The sequence below is a fragment of the Oncorhynchus tshawytscha genome, linkage group LG19 (genome assembly GCF_018296145.1).
Source record: "Oncorhynchus tshawytscha isolate Ot180627B linkage group LG19, Otsh_v2.0, whole genome shotgun sequence".
Taxonomy (NCBI): Eukaryota; Metazoa; Chordata; class Actinopteri; order Salmoniformes; family Salmonidae; genus Oncorhynchus; species Oncorhynchus tshawytscha.
The window spans coordinates 33,596,041-33,616,118 of NC_056447.1; the positions used below are offsets into that span (position 1 = coordinate 33,596,041).

Consider the following 20,078-nt stretch of genomic DNA (forward strand, 5'->3'; position numbering starts at 1 on the left):
GAGAGAATGAGATCGAAACTACATGGGACTTTATGACACATGCAGAGACAAGAGTTGGGTACTGTTACTGTGAGCACATATTAAATGCATTGTGTGTGCCACATTAATGACTCACCATGGTCTGCTGCGGCTGACGTGATGGGTCTGTTTGGACAGGAGGAGGGGCCTGTGGCTGAGGCTGCTGACTGGGAAGAGAGGTGTATGACATCACCGGCTGAACCGGGTGCGTCTCATGAAGGACGGAGGAACCCTGAGCACTATCTGTCATTTGATTGGCTGAAAGAGGGAGGGGTAGAGAATGGGGAGATGGTTTGTCAATTGATAGTTCATAAACACTAGATTAAGACTATAATGTAGGTCAATAATACAGAGCCCTGAGAGCAAAAAGGCAGAAGGTACAGACCAGTCTCAGTCTGCTGTGGGTACTGGTCCACCTCTGGCCTCTCTGATTCTGCCTGGACTGGAACCTGGACTGGAACCTGGGACGATACTGGTACTGGGACAGAGACTGGGAGCTGCCCTGTCGACTGGGGTATATAGGGAACCCCCTGTGGCCCCAGCTGTGCTGTCTGAGGGGGGATGTAGGGGGCCATGGGCTGGGTTGGCTGCTGGGTGGGCTGTGGGGGGATGTAGGGGCACCCTGTTGTCCTGGCTGGGGGGCTGCCTGAGGGACGGGCTGGGCTGGTTGGGGGGCCTCTGTGCCGGGCTGGAGCCCTGGTTGAGGTTGGCCCTGCTGCTGCAGTAGTAGTTGTTGTTGTTGTTGTTGTTGTTGTTGTTGTTGTTGTTGTTGTTGTTGTTGTTGCTGGTCCTGCTCCTCCTCCAGCCTCCTCTTCTCCTGTTCCTCTCGCACCTTCAATTTAATCCCATCTAGTTTAGCTTAGTTTAATTCATGATTGCAATACCATACATCACATTTATCCAGGATTCAAGCCAAAGATTCCATTGAGCCGGTACAGACCTGTTGCCTCTGCTCTCGCTTCCTGCTGATGAGGGAAACTCTGTCCTTGATGGCCTTAGCCATGATCTTATGGTCCCCTTCACACACGTAGCCAGACTCCACCTGACAAAGAAAAACACACACAAATAGGGCAGTGTTAGGACTTGACTCACATTTAATGTTATTTAGTCTAGATGATGTTTGTAAGTCAAGGATTCCTAATAAATAAATCAGGAAGAATAAAGATTGTCTCTCAAATGGCAGCCTATTTGGGACACAGTCAATCTCTCTCTGAAGTGGACATTGTGTTGCCACCCACCATCTCCTGGGCCACGTCCTCAGGGACGTCCTTGCTGAGGTCGAAGGAGAACTCAATGGCCTCGTTGTCCTTGTATTTCCCCTTCAGCTTCTTGACATCCTCTATCCTCAGCCAAAGCTTGATGGCCTCCATTTCCCCGTCGTCCTCTTCGGCCAGCTCAACACGCACCCCTGTCTCCTCCTGGAAGAAGGCATGGTTCAGCAGGTCCTTTATCGAGTACCTGGGAGAACGTGGGAGGGGGGTGAGTGTCTCATTAGTGGTTGAGTATGAATACTCTGCCTGTATCCGTGTCTCATTAGTGGTTGAGTATGAATATACTCTCTGTATCCGTGTCTCATTAGTGGTTGAGTATGAATACTCTCTCTGTATCCGTGTCTCATTAGTGGTTGAGTATGAATACTCTCTCTGTATCCGTGTCTCATTAGTGGTTGAGTATGAATACTCTCCCTGTATCCGTGTCTCATTAGTGGTTGAGTATGAATACTCTGCCTGTATCCGTGTCTCATAAATGGTTGAGTTTGAATACTCTCCCTGTATCGGTCTCTCATTAGTGGTTGAGTATGAATACTCTGCCTGTATCCGTGTCTCATTAGTGGTTGAGTATGAATATACTCTCTGTATCCGTGTCTCATTAGTGGTTGAGTATGAATACTCTCTCTGTATCCGTGTCTCATTAGTGGTTGAGTATGAATACTCTCTCTGTATCCGTGTCTCATTAGTGGTTGAGTATGAATACTCTCCCTGTATCCGTGTCTCATAAATGGTTGAGTTTGAATACTCTCCCTGTATCGGTCTCTCATTAGTGGTTGAGTATGAATACTCTGCCTGTATCCGTGTCTCATTAGTGGTTGAGTATGAATATACTCTCTGTATCCGTGTCTCATTAGTGGTTGAGTATGAATACTCTCTCTGTATCCGTGTCTCATTAGTGGTTGAGTATGAATACTCTCTCTGTATCCGTGTCTCATTAGTGGTTGAGTATGAATACTCTCCCTGTATCCGTGTCTCATTAGTGGTTGAGTATGAATACTCTGCCTGTATCCGTGTCTCATAAATGGTTGAGTTTGAATACTCTCCCTGTATCGGTCTCTCATTAGTGGTTGAGTATGAATACGCGCTCTGTATCCGTGTCTCATTAGTGGTTGAGTAAGAATACTCTCCCTGTATCGGTCTCTCATTAGTGGTTGAGTAAGAATACTCTCCCTGTATCGGTCTCTCATTAGTGGTTGAGTATGAATACTCTCCCTGTATCTGTGTCTCATTAGTGGTTGAGTTTGAATACTCTCTCTGTATCCGTGTCTCATTAGTGGTTGAGTATGAATACGCTCTCTGTATCTGTGTCTCATTAGTGGTTATGAAGCTCAAATCACACTGGATAAGAGTGTCTGCCAAATGATCAAAATGAGAATGTGAGCTGACCTCTCGTCCTTGTTTTGTCGGATGCATCCCTCGATGATCTCCTTCACCTCGGGGATCGCCACCTTGTCGAAGCTGGCCGGCTTCACCCCCTATAAGACACAGACCTAGTCACAACCCACACATTGTCAACACTCTGTTTCCGTGATTCTAACTTCCGGGTCTATCCAGGGTTGCAGATAGAAATGTCTTGTACAGAGCTGAAATTATGACATATTTTACATGACGGAAGTATGTAATATATTTCTATCTGCGCCTTCTGTGGCGTTGCTCTGTCGCCTCATATCAGAGAACAGTGTATAGCACTGTATTGGACTGCAGTGCACGCTATATGTTCAAACTTGTGTAATTGTAATGTGATCTACTTGAGTGTTCCTTGTGGGAAAACAAAGTTGTTCAGGGGGAAAAGAGAAATAGTAATGGAGTCTTTTTACAGGCACTAACTCAGTGATGGTTCGTTGGACAAAGTGTATGAGGAAAATGAATGGCATTTTTGTAGGGGTTTTGGATAAACACAGAAAATAAGGTCTGTGGTAAACACAGGTTTAGGGGATATTATACATTCTGTTCTATGAGATAATCTTCATCAGCTAACATCACGTTTAGTGAACAAAGGCTTCATAATTCATAAAGGTCATGTTAACTGACTAATCTCAGAACAAAACGTAAAAGATCTCCTAAGCCTGTGCTAACCTCAGACCTTAGGAATGGCATTCCCATAGGGATGTCTGAACAAACCAGAGGTAACTTATTTCCGGGTTATAAGACTACAAGCTGGCGAGCTCCATAGTCACCAGGTACAGCAGTCTTGTCTCAGAGCAAGGTTCAGCAGCAACCCACTGTGTCCAGGGCCTGTGCTGCTGAGGACCACTAACCTAGAAATCTACATGTGAACTCTGGAGTTATGGTGACACTCCCACTCTTTGAAGATTAGGGCCTGGTGCTGTTGTTGCTGGGAGTTGGGGGGAAGAATGGTGGGGGAGAGCATGGATTCCAGAAAACAGGGTGGATGAGGGGAGAGGAAGGAGAAGTGAAGGAGTGATGCGGGGAAAGGAGTGAAGGAGGTAAAGAGTGAGAAGGAGGAATGGAGGAGGGAGCAGAGGGTATATGTGTGACGGTGTCAAGTGATGGATAAGTCTACAGAGACAGCAGCAGACTGTCATATGATGTCTGAAGCTCTGATAGTCATAAGGTTGCACACTTCTGATGGTCTCAATGCGATAAGTCTGTGGCGTATATACTGATTCCGGGAATCCATGTTACTTATCAAGAGAGTTTAACAAATGTTTAGCTAAGGTAAAAAAGTAACCTGTGTCATGTGGCGCTCATGGAAGAAACAGGCACGTGCGAGAAGGTTATACCTACTACCTCCCAACGTAGTTGTTGATCAACCGTGCTCACTGACACTGGCAGCCGACATTCGATTCCTAGAATGGCAATGCTGATTGGTGAGAAAATAGGCTCACCTTCAAGGCCCATTTCTAACCATAAATCATGAAGTATCTATGCTGAGGTGTGTGTTTTCTTCCTTTGGATCCAAGTCGAGGCCCAGTTACACCCAACACAAATGACAGACTCAACACGCCTCAAGAGACAGAACGAGAAAAAGCGCAAAAGATAGAGAAAAATAATGTAGGTTGCAGGATTGAAGGAGGTGGGAAACGAGGTAACGGAGAGAGAGGAAGAAGGCTCGCAGGTAAGACAGAAAGAGTGGGGAGAAAAAGACAAGTGGCAAAGAATGGCTAATGATGCAAATTAAAAAGAAATTAGCTCAAAAGGGACAGGCAAGCAGTGAGGGAGAAGGGGCAGATAAAGAGGGAACTGGAAAGAGGAGGAGAGCGGGTGGCAGAGCGAGGACAACAGGCAATTGGGGTTGAGGCAGCGGAGACTTACGCTGGTGACTCTGCGGTAGATCTGTGCAGCGTTCTGGCACTCGGAGTATGGGTACTCTGAGGTGGCCATCTCCAGCATGCACATCCCAAAGGCATACACATCCACTGACTCGTCGTACTTCTCCTCATACATCTCAGGCGCCATGAACTCAGGGGTACCTTAAATCAAATACAACCATTCAGAACTCTGTGTCTCTCTGTGTGTTCGTCTCCATCTCCGAGTGTCACACCCCAAACGCCCCTCTTCTCCTCTAACCAAGAGGAGGAAGAGTGACCGGTCCACCGCTGCCTCCAGGTGAGCAGAAGCTGCGAAGGAGAGTAGAGAAAGAGAGAAAGGAAGGAGAGAACAAAAAGGGGGGGGTTCAGTTAGACTGTAGAGAAAGAGGCACAAGTTTCTCTGTGTAAGACCTGGTTATCTGTGGGGTGACACCTTGTATAGGGAGTCTACAGAAGATGGCTGGTGTACAGAAAACACTGTAGGGGGGGCCAAACTGGTGTTAGACACACACTTTGTCAGTTTAACTACTGACAAGCTGTAGAATGGCCCGGTTTACCAATCAGAACCTGGTTAGTGAGTTGAACGTCAATGATCAGGGGCCTCAAAATGGCATAGAAGGGGCACAAATAGTAAAACTAGCTATGGAAATAACTTGTGTCAAGACCTTACATTTCACAACTAAACCCTCAAACATAACCTATTTCATACAAACATACCTTTGAGTAGTCTGACTCACCTGTCCTCCTTGACCTGGGGAGTAAGGTGTTATGGTGATGGCTGAGAGAAGCAGATCCCATAGCTAGTTAGTGAAACAGTGCATTTCTGGACACCAGCCTTATTCAAATAGCAGATACTCTGCTCTCAATCTTCTAATGGTCTTACACAGAAAAACTCTAATGGTTATTTGAAATTATTAGTTTTTTGTAAGGTGTGTGTCACAGTGCACTCGCACACTTACCAGGCCATTACAATACTCACTGACCAGCAGTACCCTACTTATTCCTTTACTGCAGAACGGAGCACAGCTGAGGCTACAGCCTACAGTCTCAAAACATACCCGAGAGTGTGAAAGAACAACAACAAAAAGGCTGATAAAGGAGAAGAGGAAAGTGGGAAGGGGGGGCTTTCCAGACAGAAAAAGAAGCAGACATTATTCTCTGTGCTCCTGACATTTTTTAAAGGACAGAGACAAACACGGACAAAAACCTGTAGGGCCAAACCCTTCAAAAAACAGAAACGGCAAACGTTATTGGCATCACTGGCAAACAGACCACATATTTCCAAACCACAGAGCAAAGACCAGTCTGAGACAGAACACATAACCATAGGTCATACCTGTAACCCTGGCCTGGCTAGCCTGACAGTTAAGGCATGACAAGTAGATTGAGATTCATATTTCACAGAAATTGGCACTACTTACTCTCAGTAGGAGCCTGAAAGTGAACTTTCACTTTGTGGAAGAAAAAGAGAATCAAATCAATTCTGTCACGAGTAATCAGCCCTGGTGGACTCGCTGACATAACACAGTGTGTGTAAAGAGGGGGTTAGTGGGTCTCCCCATGGCCTGGCCTCCACTTGTGCTGTGGTTTGAAAAGAGAGCTGAAACATTGTGGTCTGCTTTCCAACCACATTCTCAGTAATAAAAAATTAAAAAAAGAGAATAAATAAAATAATAATCTAACCATTCACAACTTCAAATGTTAACTACAGTATAATGACCTTACACAAGACATCCCCATTGGAGTTTAGTGAGGAAGAAAGCAGAGCACAGTAAAAGGTAGCTGGTGATGTTGGGGTCTTACCTATGACACTCTTGGCAAAAGAGGACCTCTTGAGTGTTGCTAATCCCAGGTCTCCTATCTTGACGGAGCCTGTGGGCCCCGTAATGAAGATGTTGTCACACTTCAGGTCCCTGTGGATGATAGGCGGGGCCCTGGTGTGGAGGAAATGAAGGCCCTTCAGGATCTGCCTACACCAGCTCCTCAGAACTTTGATCTTCATGACCTTGAAGCGCTTCAGATACCTACAGAACGGACATAGGGGTAAAGATGAACATCACACAACCATCCTCATCACATTTCACTGATTTGGGTAACTAGGACGAACAATTTAATCATGATGATAGACAGGTGTTGATGTCTGTGTGTGAAAGTGAGACTCACGTTTTGAGTGTTCCAGAGGTCATGAGCTCTGTGACCAGCACAATACACTTCCTGCCTTTAACAGGGGCCTCCCAGGAATCGTAGAAGCGGACAATGTTGGGGTGCTGCAGCCCCTTCAGCATGCCCGCCTCCTCCTTGAACCGCTGGCGCTCCGACTTGGACAGCTTACGGTCCTACCGGGTGGGGGAAAAAAATCATAGGAACGTTAATGTTACATACAGGAGAGGGTCAATACAGTTGAAAAGAGTGGATTTAGCTTACATGCTTATATGACAAATACTTTTTACATGCAGGAGAGTCAAATAACAATGGGAACAGTAGCCTATTACTTGTATGCCAAAGTGAAAGCAGCTAGTCTACATTTTGCCAGTTATGCCTAGTGTTGTTCTTACAATAAGAGAGTTTAGTGAGCTAAGCATTTGACAAGAGGACAAGTCTGCAAACATTTCTGTCAGTTACACTACAATTAGAAAGTCTTTAGCATGCTTGGGACAAAATGCTTCCGCACTTGTATCTTTCAAAGCTGGCATTGAGTTGGATGAAAGTGCTTTGGAATATAAAGAACACTAGTATGTAAACCCATCCAGGTTATCACATCATATGAAACAGCTTTCAAACATCTCACACACAAGATCAAACAATCGTGTGCACGCTGGCTCACACCACACACACACACATAGTCTGGGGTGTAGGGCAATTGTCAATGTTTTCTCTGGCGTGGGGCACTGACATGAGAGGAATGTGTGTAGCTTTGGCCTACTTTTCCACCAAACGAAAACAAAAGAGCCAAAGTGTGAGATGAATGTGAAGTGGATACATGTGAAAAACCTAATTTCCCCTGTCTACTAACCAACTCCCCTCAGTCTAACATCGCAAAGCACACAAAATGTCATCAGTAGGGACGGGCGTTTTTCTTGGTCAGGTCATGTGGTCAGGAAAAACAGCTAAATCTACTAAGCAGACAAGACTAGCCTACCACAAAACACACAATACAGCTTCATGCATCTATTTGAAACAAGTGATTGCTGATAAAGAGTTCAAGTCAACATACAGATTAAGCAGACTACTACTCCTAGTGCACTCTAATACAAACACAGAATTCTGTCTGGCAACGTTCAACAGGTGGCCAGCCTAAAGCACTGACAGAATATCAATTACAAGTCAAATACCTTCATGCATGTGTAGGCTAAAACTCTTTATGATAGCCAATCCCTACATTTTTGGACAAATATAAGAACCAACATTTTCTTCACTAAAAGAGCCCGCAAATAAATAGTTCTAACTAAAAAGTCACATTTTACAAAAGGCTTTTGTAAATACTAAAACGAGATTAAAAACGTCCAGAGTCGTTAGGCCAATAAGCCTCCGTCTCAGGGTTGCCACAAGTTGCCAGATATACTGCTGGACTGACCTACATTTGCACTGAGACCAGACCACAATATAAAACCTCAGTGCAAGATCTGGCAACCCACCACCAGTCAACCAAGCCCAGAATAGAATCCCCCCAGTCAAAGACCTGGCACCCTGCCAGGTTGTCCAGGAAACACTCCCCATTGTTTGAGGAGAGCACAGAGGGAGAGAGAGAACTTTCTTAACAAAAGAACAATGAAACAGCACACTGCTCTGCAGTTAAAGAGGAACTGAGCTGTTCCAACTCTGGGGCTTAGGTCTGACTGATGAGAGTTTGGGGCCGTTACTAGGGAGGGAGTTTTGGCAGACAGGAGACAGAGGGATGAGGATTCTTTGGAAACAAGGCAGCGTTTGTTGTAGGGGGGAGGGGGACAGGGTTGAGGGGGTGACAGGGAACCAGAGTATATTTTAGTCGGAGGGGTGACCCTGAGCCTGGATGAGGGGGTGCTTGCTGTGCCCCCTGACCAACTGACCTAGTTTCAGTATCTGCTGGGCCCATGGTGGGCCAGTGGTTCCCCTTCCAATTTCTTTGCTCTTTCTTCAGTGCATGTGAAAACAGTCAAACAAAACATCCACGGCAGAATTCAATAGCTTCATTCTTTAACCCCCCCCCGCCCTTTTTTCCCCTAATCCCAAACAGACCCCTCGCCCCTACACATTAGGGCTGGGCGGTATTGATGCACAGATCGTTTTGGGGTTTAACTTGACCTTCTATAACACTATGTGAATGTTTGGTTTGTTAAATGCGATACACCATGTATCCATCCATTTATACATAGTACCAGTCAAAGGTTTGGACACCTACTTATTCAAGCGGTTTAAATTTTTTTTTTTTTTACCATTTTCTAAAATGTAGAACAATAGTGAAGAAATCACAACTACGAAATATCACATATGGGGGGGGGAAAAGTGTTATTTTACATTTCAGGTTCTTCAAAGTAGCCACTCTTTGCACACACCTGGAATTCTCTCAACCAGCTTCAACTAGAATGTTTTTCTAGCAGTCTTGAAAGAGTTCACATATATTCTGAGCACTTGTTGGCTGCTTTTCCTTTACTCTGCGGTCCAACTCATCCCAAACCAACTGAATTGGGTTGACGTCAGGTGATTGTTGCTCGCTCGCAACAGCAAGCAAGCTATCTAGCAACAGCATGCTAGCTAAATTGCCATAAATGCTTAATGCTTTTTGACCTGCAACCCAAATTAATATAGTTGGTTCAGAGTTTGTTTTGATATTTCAACGTGTGTTCTGATCACATCTGGTGTGGGTGGACAAAATCAAAATGTGCGCGATGGCACATATTAGGCAGCATGTTAGGCCTACACATGCATATACAAACACCTGCGTACACAGGCTTTCTCTGAAAACACTATTATTTTCATTTGTAAATGGGCACCATGCTGGCACAGAATGTTCTGGGTAAATATTAGAGGTTGACCGATTAATCGGAATGGCCAATTAATTAGGACCGATTTCAAGTTTTCGTAACAATTGGAAATCGGTATTTTGACACCGATTTGGCCATATTTTTTTTACACCTTTATTTAACTAGGCAAGTCCGTTAAGAACACATTCTTATTTTCAATGACGACCTAGGAATGGTGGGTTAACTGCCTTGTTCAGGGGCAGAAAGACAGATTCTCACCTTGTCAGCTCAGGGATCCAACCGTTCAGTTAACTAGTCCAACACGCTAATCTCATTGCACTCCGAGGAGCCTGCCTGTTACGCGAATGCAGTAGAAGCCAAGGTAAGTTGCTAGCTAGCATTAAACTTATCTCATAAAAAACAATCAATCAATCATAATCACTAGTTAACTACACATGGTTGATGATATTACTAGTTTATTTAGCATGTCCTGCGTTGCATATAATCAATGCAACGCAGGGGGATGATTTAACAAAAGCGCATTTGCGAAAAAAGCACAATCGTTGCACGACTGTACCTAACCATAAACACCAATGCCTTTCTAAAAATCAATACACAGAAGTATACATTTTTAAACCTGCATATTTAGCTAAAAGAGATCCAGGTTAGCAGGCAATATTAACCAGGTGAAATTGTGTTACTTCTCTTGCGTTCATTGCACGCAGAGGCAGGGTATATGCAACAGTTTGGGCAGCCTGGCTCATTGCGAACTAATTTGCCAGAATTTTACGTAATTATAACATTGAAGGTTGTACAATGTAACATGAATATTTAGACTTAGGGATGCCACCCATTAGATAAAGGCTCCGTATTACACTGAAATAAACGTTTTGTTTTCAAAATTATAGTTTCCGGATTCAACCATATTAATGACCAAAGGCTCGTATTTCTGTGTGTTATTATGTTATAATTAAGTCTATGATTTGATAGAGCAGTCTGACTGAGCGATGGTAGGCAGCAGCAGGCTAGTAAACATTCATTCAAATAGCACTTTTGTGCGTTTTGCCAGCAGCTCTTCTCAATGCTTCAAGCATTGAGCTGTTTATGACTTCAAGCATATCAACTCCCGAGATTAGGCTGGTGTAACCGATGTGAAATGGCTAGCTAGTTAGCGGGGTACGCACTAATAGCATTTCAAACATCACTCGCTCTGAGACTTGGAGTAGTTGTTCCCCTTGCAGAGGCCGCGGCTTTTGTGGCGCGATGGGTAACGCTGCTTCGAGGGAGGCTGTTGTCAATGTGTTCCTGGTTCGAGCCCAGGTAGGGGCGAGGAGAGGGACGGAAGCTAGACGGTTACACTGGCAATACTAAGGTGCTTATAAAAACATCCAATAGTCTAAAGTATATGAAATACAAATGGTAGAGAGAGAAATAGTCCTATAAATACTATATTAACTACAACCTAAAACCTCTTACATTGGAATATTGAAGTCTCATGTTAAAAGGAACCACCAACTTTCATTTGTTCTCATGTTCTGAGCAAGGAACTTAAACATTAGCTTTCTTACATGGCTCATATTGCACTTTTACTTTCTTCTCCAACATTTTGTTTTTGCATTATTTAACCCAAATTGAACATGTTTCATTATTTGAGGCTAAATTGATTTTTATTGATGTATTATATTAAGTTAATACTGAATGAACACTTTTATTTTGTTGTAATTGTCATTATTACAAATTTTAAAAAATATATATTTAAAAAATATATATATTTGGGATCTCCAATAATCAGTATCGGTGTTGAAAAATCAAAATCGGTCAACCTCTAGTAAATATGCAACTTAGAATGTCCACCACTGCAAAATTTTAACATTACATTGGTGCGTTACCACCACCAACAGCATGGATGGAGAAATTACATTTAGAATGAGAGGCTAGCTAGTAGTGCTAGCTTGCAGCAGAGATAAAAAGGGGTTAGTTATCAGTATTAGGGATGTAATGATCCACCGATAAACACTTGAACTGGGGACTGATGCGTAAGATAAAAGTACATCAGTCTGCGGGAGCCCAAACCGATTCAAATATAGCATGCATTGGCCAGAAAAACAATTAAAATGTTAAGAATTGTCGGTTCACTAATGTTTTTTATTCATATTGTTTCCCCTCATATCTGTAGTGATGGAATTGATGCGTCCTCTCCTTCAGTTCAGTAGCACATCAAACAATAAAAAGCATGTTACGACGTATTAGGGTTGGGCGGTATCCATATTGTGTCTGTGCATTCCCAGGATATACCATATTACCAGTAGTGCACACAAGGGGCGCAATTGTTTTCCCAAAAGAAAAAAGAAAAACACAAAAAACGCCACTTACCAGAATGCTAACAATGCTAAAAAGTACTAAGGAACTCTCATAGTGGATGCTAGGAAAATGCTAACAAGCACGTGCAAACCTTTACTACTAGGACAGGCAACCCAGCGCTTAAAGTTATGCAACCCAGCGCTTAAAGTTATGCAAGTATGTCAAAACGCAGTTTGCCACACACAACACAAACATTAGATAGTTAGCTGGCAAACATTGGTAGTGAATTTCATACAAGTGTAACATGATCACCTGACTTAAGTCGCTCTGCAGGAGTGACTCACCTCACAAAGCTCCCATTATGCTTAGGGAGACTCTTTGTAAACAAACACAGGTGACTGGCTTAAACCTCTGTTTTGGGAAACTAGTACCAGAAAGCTTCATAATGAAAACTTTACAATGAAACATTTGCTAGTACACAAGCTGACTGCAGGTATCTATTTAAAAAGCACTAATATTCAAAGCCCCGAAAAAGTTACTTACTAGAATTTAAAAAATGTTAACACATATTAAGGAATCTTCATAGGCTAACTAAATTCTAACGAGCGCATTGCGAACATTTTGAGTTTCTGACCTAAACTATACAAGTAAGTCAAACACGCCACTCACAGTTTGCTGCACGCACAAAACAAAAATGTGCCAGCAAGTCTCTTTAACCTCTTGGGGCAGTATTTCATTTTTGGATGAAAAAACGTTCCCGTTTTAAACAAGATATTTTGTCACGAAAAGATGCTCGACTATGCATATAATTGACAGCTTTGGAAAGAAAACACTGATGTTTCCAAAACTGCAAAGATATTATCTGTGAGTGCCACAGAACTGATGCTACAGGCGAAACCAAGATGAAACTTCAAACAGGAAATGAGCAAAATTTGTGGTGCTGTTTTCCATTGTCTCCTTATATGGCTGTGAATGCACCCTGAACGAGCCTACACTTTCTGCCGTTTCCCCAAGGTGTCTGCAGCATTGTGACGTGTTTGTAGGCATATCATTGGAAGATTGGCCATAAGAGACTACATTTACCAGGTGTCCGCCCGGTGTCCTTTGTCGAAATTGGTGCGTAATCTCCAGCTGCAAGCATTCTTCCATGTGATTCAGAGGAGAGAGCAGACTTCCACGAACGATATATCATCGAAGAGATATGTGAAAAACACCTTGAGGATTGATTCTAAACAACATTTACTATGTTTCAGTCGATATTATGGAGTTAATTTGGAAAAAAGTTCGGCGTTTTGATGACTGAATTTTCTTTTTTTTTTGGTAGCCAAACGTGACGAACAAAACGGAGCGATTTCTCCTACACAAAGAATATTTCAGGAAAAACTGAACATTTGCTATCTAACTGAGAGTCTCCTCATTGAAGACATCCGAAGTTCTTCAAAAAAGGTAAATGATTTTATTTGAATGCTTTTCTTGTTTTTGTGAAAATGTTGCCCGCTGAATGCTACGCTAAATGCTACGCTAGCATCAATAATCTTACACAAATGCTTGTTTTGCTATGGTTGAAAAGCATATTTTGAAAATATGAGATGACAGTGTTGTTAACAAAAGGCTAAGCTTGAGAGCTAATATATTTATTTCATATCATTTGCGATTTTCATGAATTTTATTTTATTTTTTTTTTATTTCACCTTTATTTAACCAGGTAGGCCAGTTGAGAACAAGTTCTCATTTGCAACTGCGACCTGGCCAAGATAAAGCATAGCAGTGTGAGCAGACAACACAGAGTTACACATGGAATAAACAATTAACAAGTCAATAACACAGTAGAAAACAAAGGGGGGAGTCTATATACAATGTGTGCAAAAGGCATGAGGAGGTAGGCGAATAATTACAATTTTGCAGATTAACACTGGAGTGATAAATGATCAGATGGTCATGTACAGGTAGAGATATTGGTGTGCAAAAGAGCAAGTAGATAAATAAAAACAGTATGGGGATGAGGTAGGTGAAAATGGGTGGGCTATTTACCAATAGACTATGTACAGCAGCAGCGATCGGTTAGCTGCTCAGATAGCTGATGTTTGAAGTTGGTGAGGGAGATAAAAGTCTCCAACTTCAGCGATTTTTTGCAATTCGTTCCAGTCACAGGCAGCAGAGTACTGGAACGAAAGGCGGCCAAATGAGGTGTTGGCTTTAGGGATGATCAGTGAGATACACCTGCTGGAGCGCGTGCTACGGATGGGTGTTGCCATCGTGACCAGTGAACTGAGATAAGGCGGAGCTTTACCTAGCATGGACTTGTAGATGACCTGGAGCCAGTGGGTCTGGCGACGAATATGTAACGAGGGCCAGCCGACTAGAGCATTCGCAGTGGTGGGTGGTATAAGGTGCTTTAGTGACGAAACGGATGGCACTGTGATAGACTGCATCCAGTTTGCTGAGTAGAGTGTTGGAAGCCATTTTGTAGATGACATCGCCGAAGTCGAGGATCGGAAGGATAGTCAGTTTTACTAGGGTAAGCTTGGCGGCGTGAGTGAAGGAGGCTTTGTTACGGAATAGAAAGCCGACTCTTGATTTGATTTTCGATTGGAGATGTTTGATATGAGTCTGGAAGGAGAGTTTGCAGTCTAGCCAGACACCTAGGTACTTATAGATGTCCACATATTCGAGGTCGGAACCATCCAGGGTGGTGATGCTAGTCGGGCATGCGGGTGCAGGCAGCGATCGGTTGAAAAGCATGCATTTGGTTTTACTAGCGTTTAAGAGCAGTTGGAGGCCACGGAAGGAGTGTTGTATGGCATTGAAGCTTGTTTGGAGGTTGGATAGCACAGTGTCCAATGACGGGCCGAAAGTATATAGAATGGTGTCGTCTGCGTAGAGGTGGATCAGGGAATCGCCCGCAGCAAGAGCAACGTCATTGATATATACAGAGAAAAGAGTCGGCCCGAGAATTGAACCCTGTGGCACCCCCATAGAGACTGCCAGAGGACCGGACAGCATGCCCTCCGATTTGACACACTGAACTCTGTCTGCAAAGTAATTGGTGAACCAGGCAAGGCAGTCATCCGAAAAACCGAGGCTACTGAGTCTGCCGATAAGAATATGGTGATTGACAGAGTCGAAAGCCTTGGCAAGGTCAATGAAGACGGCTGCACAGTACTGTCTTTTATCGATGGCGGTTATGATATCGTTTAGTACCTTGAGTGTTGCTGAGGTGCACCCGTGACCGGCTCGGAAACCAGATTGCACAGCGGAGAAGGTACGGTGGGATTCGAGATGGTCAGTGACCTGTTTGTTGACTTGGCTTTCGAAGACCTTAGATAGGCAGGGCAGGATGGATATAGGTCTGTAACAGTTTGGGTCCAGGGTGTCTCCCCCTTTGAAGAGGGGATGACTGCGGCAGCTTTCAATCCTTGGGGATCTCAGACGATATGAAAGAGAGGTTGAACAGGCTGGTAATAGGGGTTGCGACAATGGCGGCGGAAAGTTTCAGAAATAGGGGTCCAGATTGTCAAGCCCAGCTGATTTGTACGGGTCCAGGTTTTGCAGCTCTTTCAGAACATCTGCTATCTGGATTTGGGTAAAGGAGAACCTGGAGAGGCTTGGGCGAGGAGCTGCCGGGGGGGCAGAGCTGTTGGCCGAGGTTGGAGTAGCCAGGCGGAAGGCATGGCCAGCCGTTGAGAAATGCTTATTGAAGTTTTCGATAATCATGGATTTATCGGTGGTGACCGTGTTACCTAGCCTCAGTGCAGTGGGCAGCTGGGAGGAGGTGCTCTTGTTCTCCATGGACTTCACAGTGTCCCAGAACTTTTTGGAGTTGGAGCTACATGATGCAAACTTCTGCCTGAAGAAGCTGGCCTTAGCTTTCCTGACTGACTGCGTGTATTGGTTACGGACTTCCCTGAACAGTTGCATATCCCGGGGACTATTCGATGCTATTGCAGTCCGCCACAGGATGTTTTTGTGCTGGTCGAGGGCAGTCAGGTCTGGGGTGAACCAAGGACTGTATCTGTTCTTAGTTCTGCATTTTTTGAACGGAGCATGCTTATCTAAAATGGTGAGGAAGTTACTTTTAAAGAATGACCAGGCATCCTCAACTGACGGGATGAGGTCGATGTCCTTCCAGGATACCCGGGCCAGGTCGATTAGAAAGGCCTGCTCACAGAAGTGTTTTAGGGAGCGTTTGACCGTGATGAGGGGTGGTCGTTTGACTGCGGCTCCGTAGCGGATACAGGCAATGAGGCAGTGATCGCTGAGATCCTGGTTGAAGACAGCGGAGGTGTATTTGGAGGGCCAGTTAACGTTGTGTTATGCTAATGAGCTTGCAGGGATAATTACACTCCTGGATACAGGTTTTTTCGTAGCTAAACGTGATGAACAAAACGGAGCGATTTGTCCTAAACAAATAATCTTTTTGGAAAAACTGAACATTTGTTATCTAACAGAGTCTCCTCATTGAAAACATCTGAAGTTCTTCAAAGGTAAATGATTTTATTTGAATGCTTTTCTTGTTTTTGTGAAAACGTTGCATGCTGAATGCTACGCTAAATGCTACGCTAGCTATCAATAATCTTACACAAATGCTTGTTTTGCTATGGTTGAAAAGCATATTTTGAAAATCTGAGATGACAGTGTTGTTAACAAAAGGCTAAGCTTGAGAACTAGCATATTTATTTCATTTCATTTGCGATTTTCATGAATAGTTAACGTTGCGTTATGGTAATGAGCTTGAGGCTGTATTCACGATCCCGGATCCGGGATGGCTAGAATCAAGAGGTTTTAACCAAGAGGGGAATTTCTGCTGGCGCATGTTGCTACAGTAAGTGACTCAAAGCTCTTGTCAACGTGTACTTGTGTAAAAAAAACACACCACATGACTGGGGACTACCATAAACTACATAATAATGTGACAGATTAAATGAAGAACGCAATGTTCTTTATCTCCTAACGTATTGCATAAGTTGACTGCAGGTATTATTTTTTTAAGTAGCTACAAATATTCAACTTAACTTAAAAAACTTAAAAGACAAACGATATTGAAAAACCATCCTGTGTTTTTTTCAAAATACCCCAGTAGACATAGTAAATCAAATCAAATCAAATGTTATTTGTCACATACACATGGTTAGCAGATGTTAATGCGAGTGTAGCGAAATGCTTGTGCTTCTAGTTCCGACAATGCAGTAATAACGAGCAAGTAATCTAACTAACAATTCCCAAAAAAACTACTGTCATACACAGTGTAAGGGGATAAAGAATATGTACATAAGGATATATGAATGAGTGATGGTACAGAGCAGCATAGGCAAGATACAGTAGATGATATCGAGTACAGTATATACATATGAGATAAGTATGTAAACCAAGTGGCATAGTTAAAGTGGCTAGTGATACATGTATTACATAAGGATGCAGTCGATGATATAGAGTACAGTATCAACGTATGCATATGAGATGAACAATGTAGGGTAAGTAACATTATATAAGGTAGCATTGTTTAAAGTGGCTAGTGATATATTTACATCATTTCCCATCATTTCCCATGATTAAAGTGGCTGGAGTAGAGTCAGTGTCATTGACAGTGTGTTGGCAGTAGCCACTCAATGTTAGTGGTGGCTGTTTAACAGTCTGATGGCCTTGAGATAGAAGCTGTTTTTCAGTCTCTCGGTCCCAGCTTTGATGCACCTGTACTGACCTCGCCTTCTGGATGGCAGCGGGGTGAACAGGCAGTGGCTCGGGTGGTTGATGTCCTTGATGATCTTTATGGCCTTCCTGTAGCATCGGGTGGTGTAGGTGTCCTGGAGGGCAGGTAGTTTGCCCCCGGTGATGCGTTGTGCAGACCTCACTACCCTCTGGAGAGCCTTACGGTTGAGGGCGGTGCAGTTGCCATACCAGGCGGTGATACAGCCCGCCAGGATGCTCTCGATTGTGCATCTGTAGAAGTTTGTGAGTGCTTTTGGTGACAAGCCGAATTTCTTCAGCCTCCTGAGGTTGAAGAGGCGCTGCTGCGCCTTCCTCACGATGCTGTCTGTGTGAGTGGACCAATTCAGTTTGTCTGTGATGTGTATGCCGAGGAACTTAAAACTTGCTACCCTCTCCACTACTGTTCCATCGATGTGGATGGGGGGTGTTCCCTCTGCTGTTTCCTGAAGTCCACAATCATCTCCTTAGTTTTGTTGACGTTGAGTGTGAGGTTATTTTCCTGACACCACACTCCGAGGGCCCTCACCTCCTCCCTGTAGGCCGTCTCGTCGTTGTTGGTAATCAAGCCTACCACTGTTGTGTCGTCCGCAAACTTGATGATTGAGTTGGAGGCGTGCATGGCCACGCAGTCGTGGGTGAACAGGGAGTACAGGAGAGGGCTCAGAACGCACCCTTGTGGGGCCCCAGTGTTGAGGATCAGCGGGGAGGAGATGTTGTTGCCTACCCTCACCACCTGGGGGCGGCCCGTCAGGAAGTCCAGTACCCAGTTGCACAGGGGCGGGGTCGAGACCCAGGGTCTCGAGCTTGATGACGAGCTTGGAGGGTACTATGGTGTTGAATGCCGAGCTGTAGTCGATGAACAGCATTCTCACATAGGTATTCCTCTTGTCCAGATGGGTTAGGGCAGTGTGCAGTGTGGTTGAGATTGCATCGTCTGTGGACCTATTTGGGCGGTAAGCAAATTGGAGTGGGTCAAGGGTGTCAGGTAGGGTGGAGGTGATATGGTCCTTGACTAGTCTCTCAAAGCACTTCATGATGACGGATGTGAGTGCTACTGGGCGGTAGTCGTTTAGCTCAGTTACCTTAGCTTTCTTGGGAACAGGAACAATGGTGGCCCTCTTGAAGCATGTGGGAACAGCAGACTGGTATAGGGATTGATTGAATATGTCCGTAAACACACCGGCCAGCTGGTCTGCGCATGCTCTGAGGGCGCGGCTGGGGATGCCGTCTGGGCCTGCAGCCTTGCGAGGGTTAACACGTTTAAATGTCTTACTCACTTCGGCTGCAGTGAAGGAGAGACCGCATGTTTCCGTTGCAGGCCGTGTCAGTGGCACTGTATTGTCCTCAAAGCGGGCAAAAAAGTTATTTAGTCTGCCTGGGAGCAAGACATCCTGGTCCGTGACTGGGCTGGGTTTCTTCCTGTAGTCCGTGATTGACTGTAGACCCTGCCACATACCTCTTGTGTCTGAGCCGTTGAATTGAGATTCTACTTTGTCTCTGTACTGGCGCTTAGCTTGTTTGATAGCTTTGCGGAGGGAATAGCTGCACTGTTTGTATTCAGTCATGTTACCAGACACCTTGCCCTGATTAAAAGCAGTGGTTCGTGCCTTCAGTTTCACACGAATGCTGCCATCAATCCACGGTTTCTGGTTAGGGAATGTTTTAATCGTTGCTATGGGAACGACATCTTCAACGCACGTTCTAATGAACTCGCACACCGTATCAGCGTATTCGTCAATGTTGTTGTCTGACGCAATACGAAACATCTCCCAGTCCACGTGATGGAAGCAGTCTTGGAGTGTGGAGTCAGCTTGGTCGGACCAGCGTTGGACAGACCTCAGCGTGGGAGCTTCTTGTTTTAGTTTCTGTCTGTAGGCAGGGATCAACAAAATGGAGTCGTGGTCAGCTTTTCCGAAAGGGGGGTGGGGCAGGGCCTTATATGCGTCGCGGAAGTTAGAGTAACAATGATCCAGGGTCTTTCCACCCCTGGTTGCGCAATCGATATGCTGATAAAATTTAGGGAGTCTTGTTTTCAGATTAGCCTTGTTAAAATCCCCAGCTACAATGAATGCAGCCTCCGGATAAATCGTTTCCAGTTTGCAGAGAGTTAAATAAAGTTCGTTCAGAGCCATCGATGTGTCTGCTTGGGGGATATATACGGCTGTGATTATAATCGAAGAGAATTCTCTTGGTAGATAATGCGGTCTACATTTGATTGTGAGGAATTCTAAATCAGGTGAACAGAAGGATTTGAGTTCCTGTATGTTTCTTTCATCACACCATGTCACGTTGGCCATAAGACATACGCCCCCGCCCGTCTTCTTACCAGAAAGATGTTTGTTTCTGTCGGCGCGATGCGTGGAGAAACCCGCTGGCTGCACCGCTTCGGATTGCGTCTCTCCAGTTAGCCATGTTTCCGTGAAGCAAAGAACGTTACAGTCTCTGATGTCCCTCTGGAATGCTACCCTTGCTCGGATTTCATCAACCTTGTTGTCAAGAGACTGGACATTGGCAAGAAGAATGCTAGGGAGTGGTGCACGATGTGCCCGTCTCCGGAGTCTGACCAGAAG

At 44.4% G+C, this 20,078-nt stretch overlaps 1 protein-coding gene across 1 annotated transcript in view; it reads right to left on the reverse strand.

Annotated features, from left to right (window-relative positions):
• LOC112218663 (serine/threonine-protein kinase WNK1) overlaps positions 1-20,078 on the reverse strand; it is a 70,792-nt gene that overhangs the window by 15,486 nt on the left and 35,228 nt on the right. The window contains exons 3-10 of the mRNA XM_042301169.1: positions 6,725-6,897; positions 6,365-6,585; positions 4,566-4,723; positions 2,676-2,764; positions 1,257-1,476; positions 959-1,060; positions 400-850; positions 116-276 (exon numbers count right to left, since the gene is read on the reverse strand). Coding sequence (XP_042157103.1) covers positions 116-276; positions 400-850; positions 959-1,060; positions 1,257-1,476; positions 2,676-2,764; positions 4,566-4,723; positions 6,365-6,585; positions 6,725-6,897 — 1,575 coding nt within the window. The remainder of the gene's footprint in view (positions 1-115; positions 277-399; positions 851-958; positions 1,061-1,256; positions 1,477-2,675; positions 2,765-4,565; positions 4,724-6,364; positions 6,586-6,724; positions 6,898-20,078) is intronic.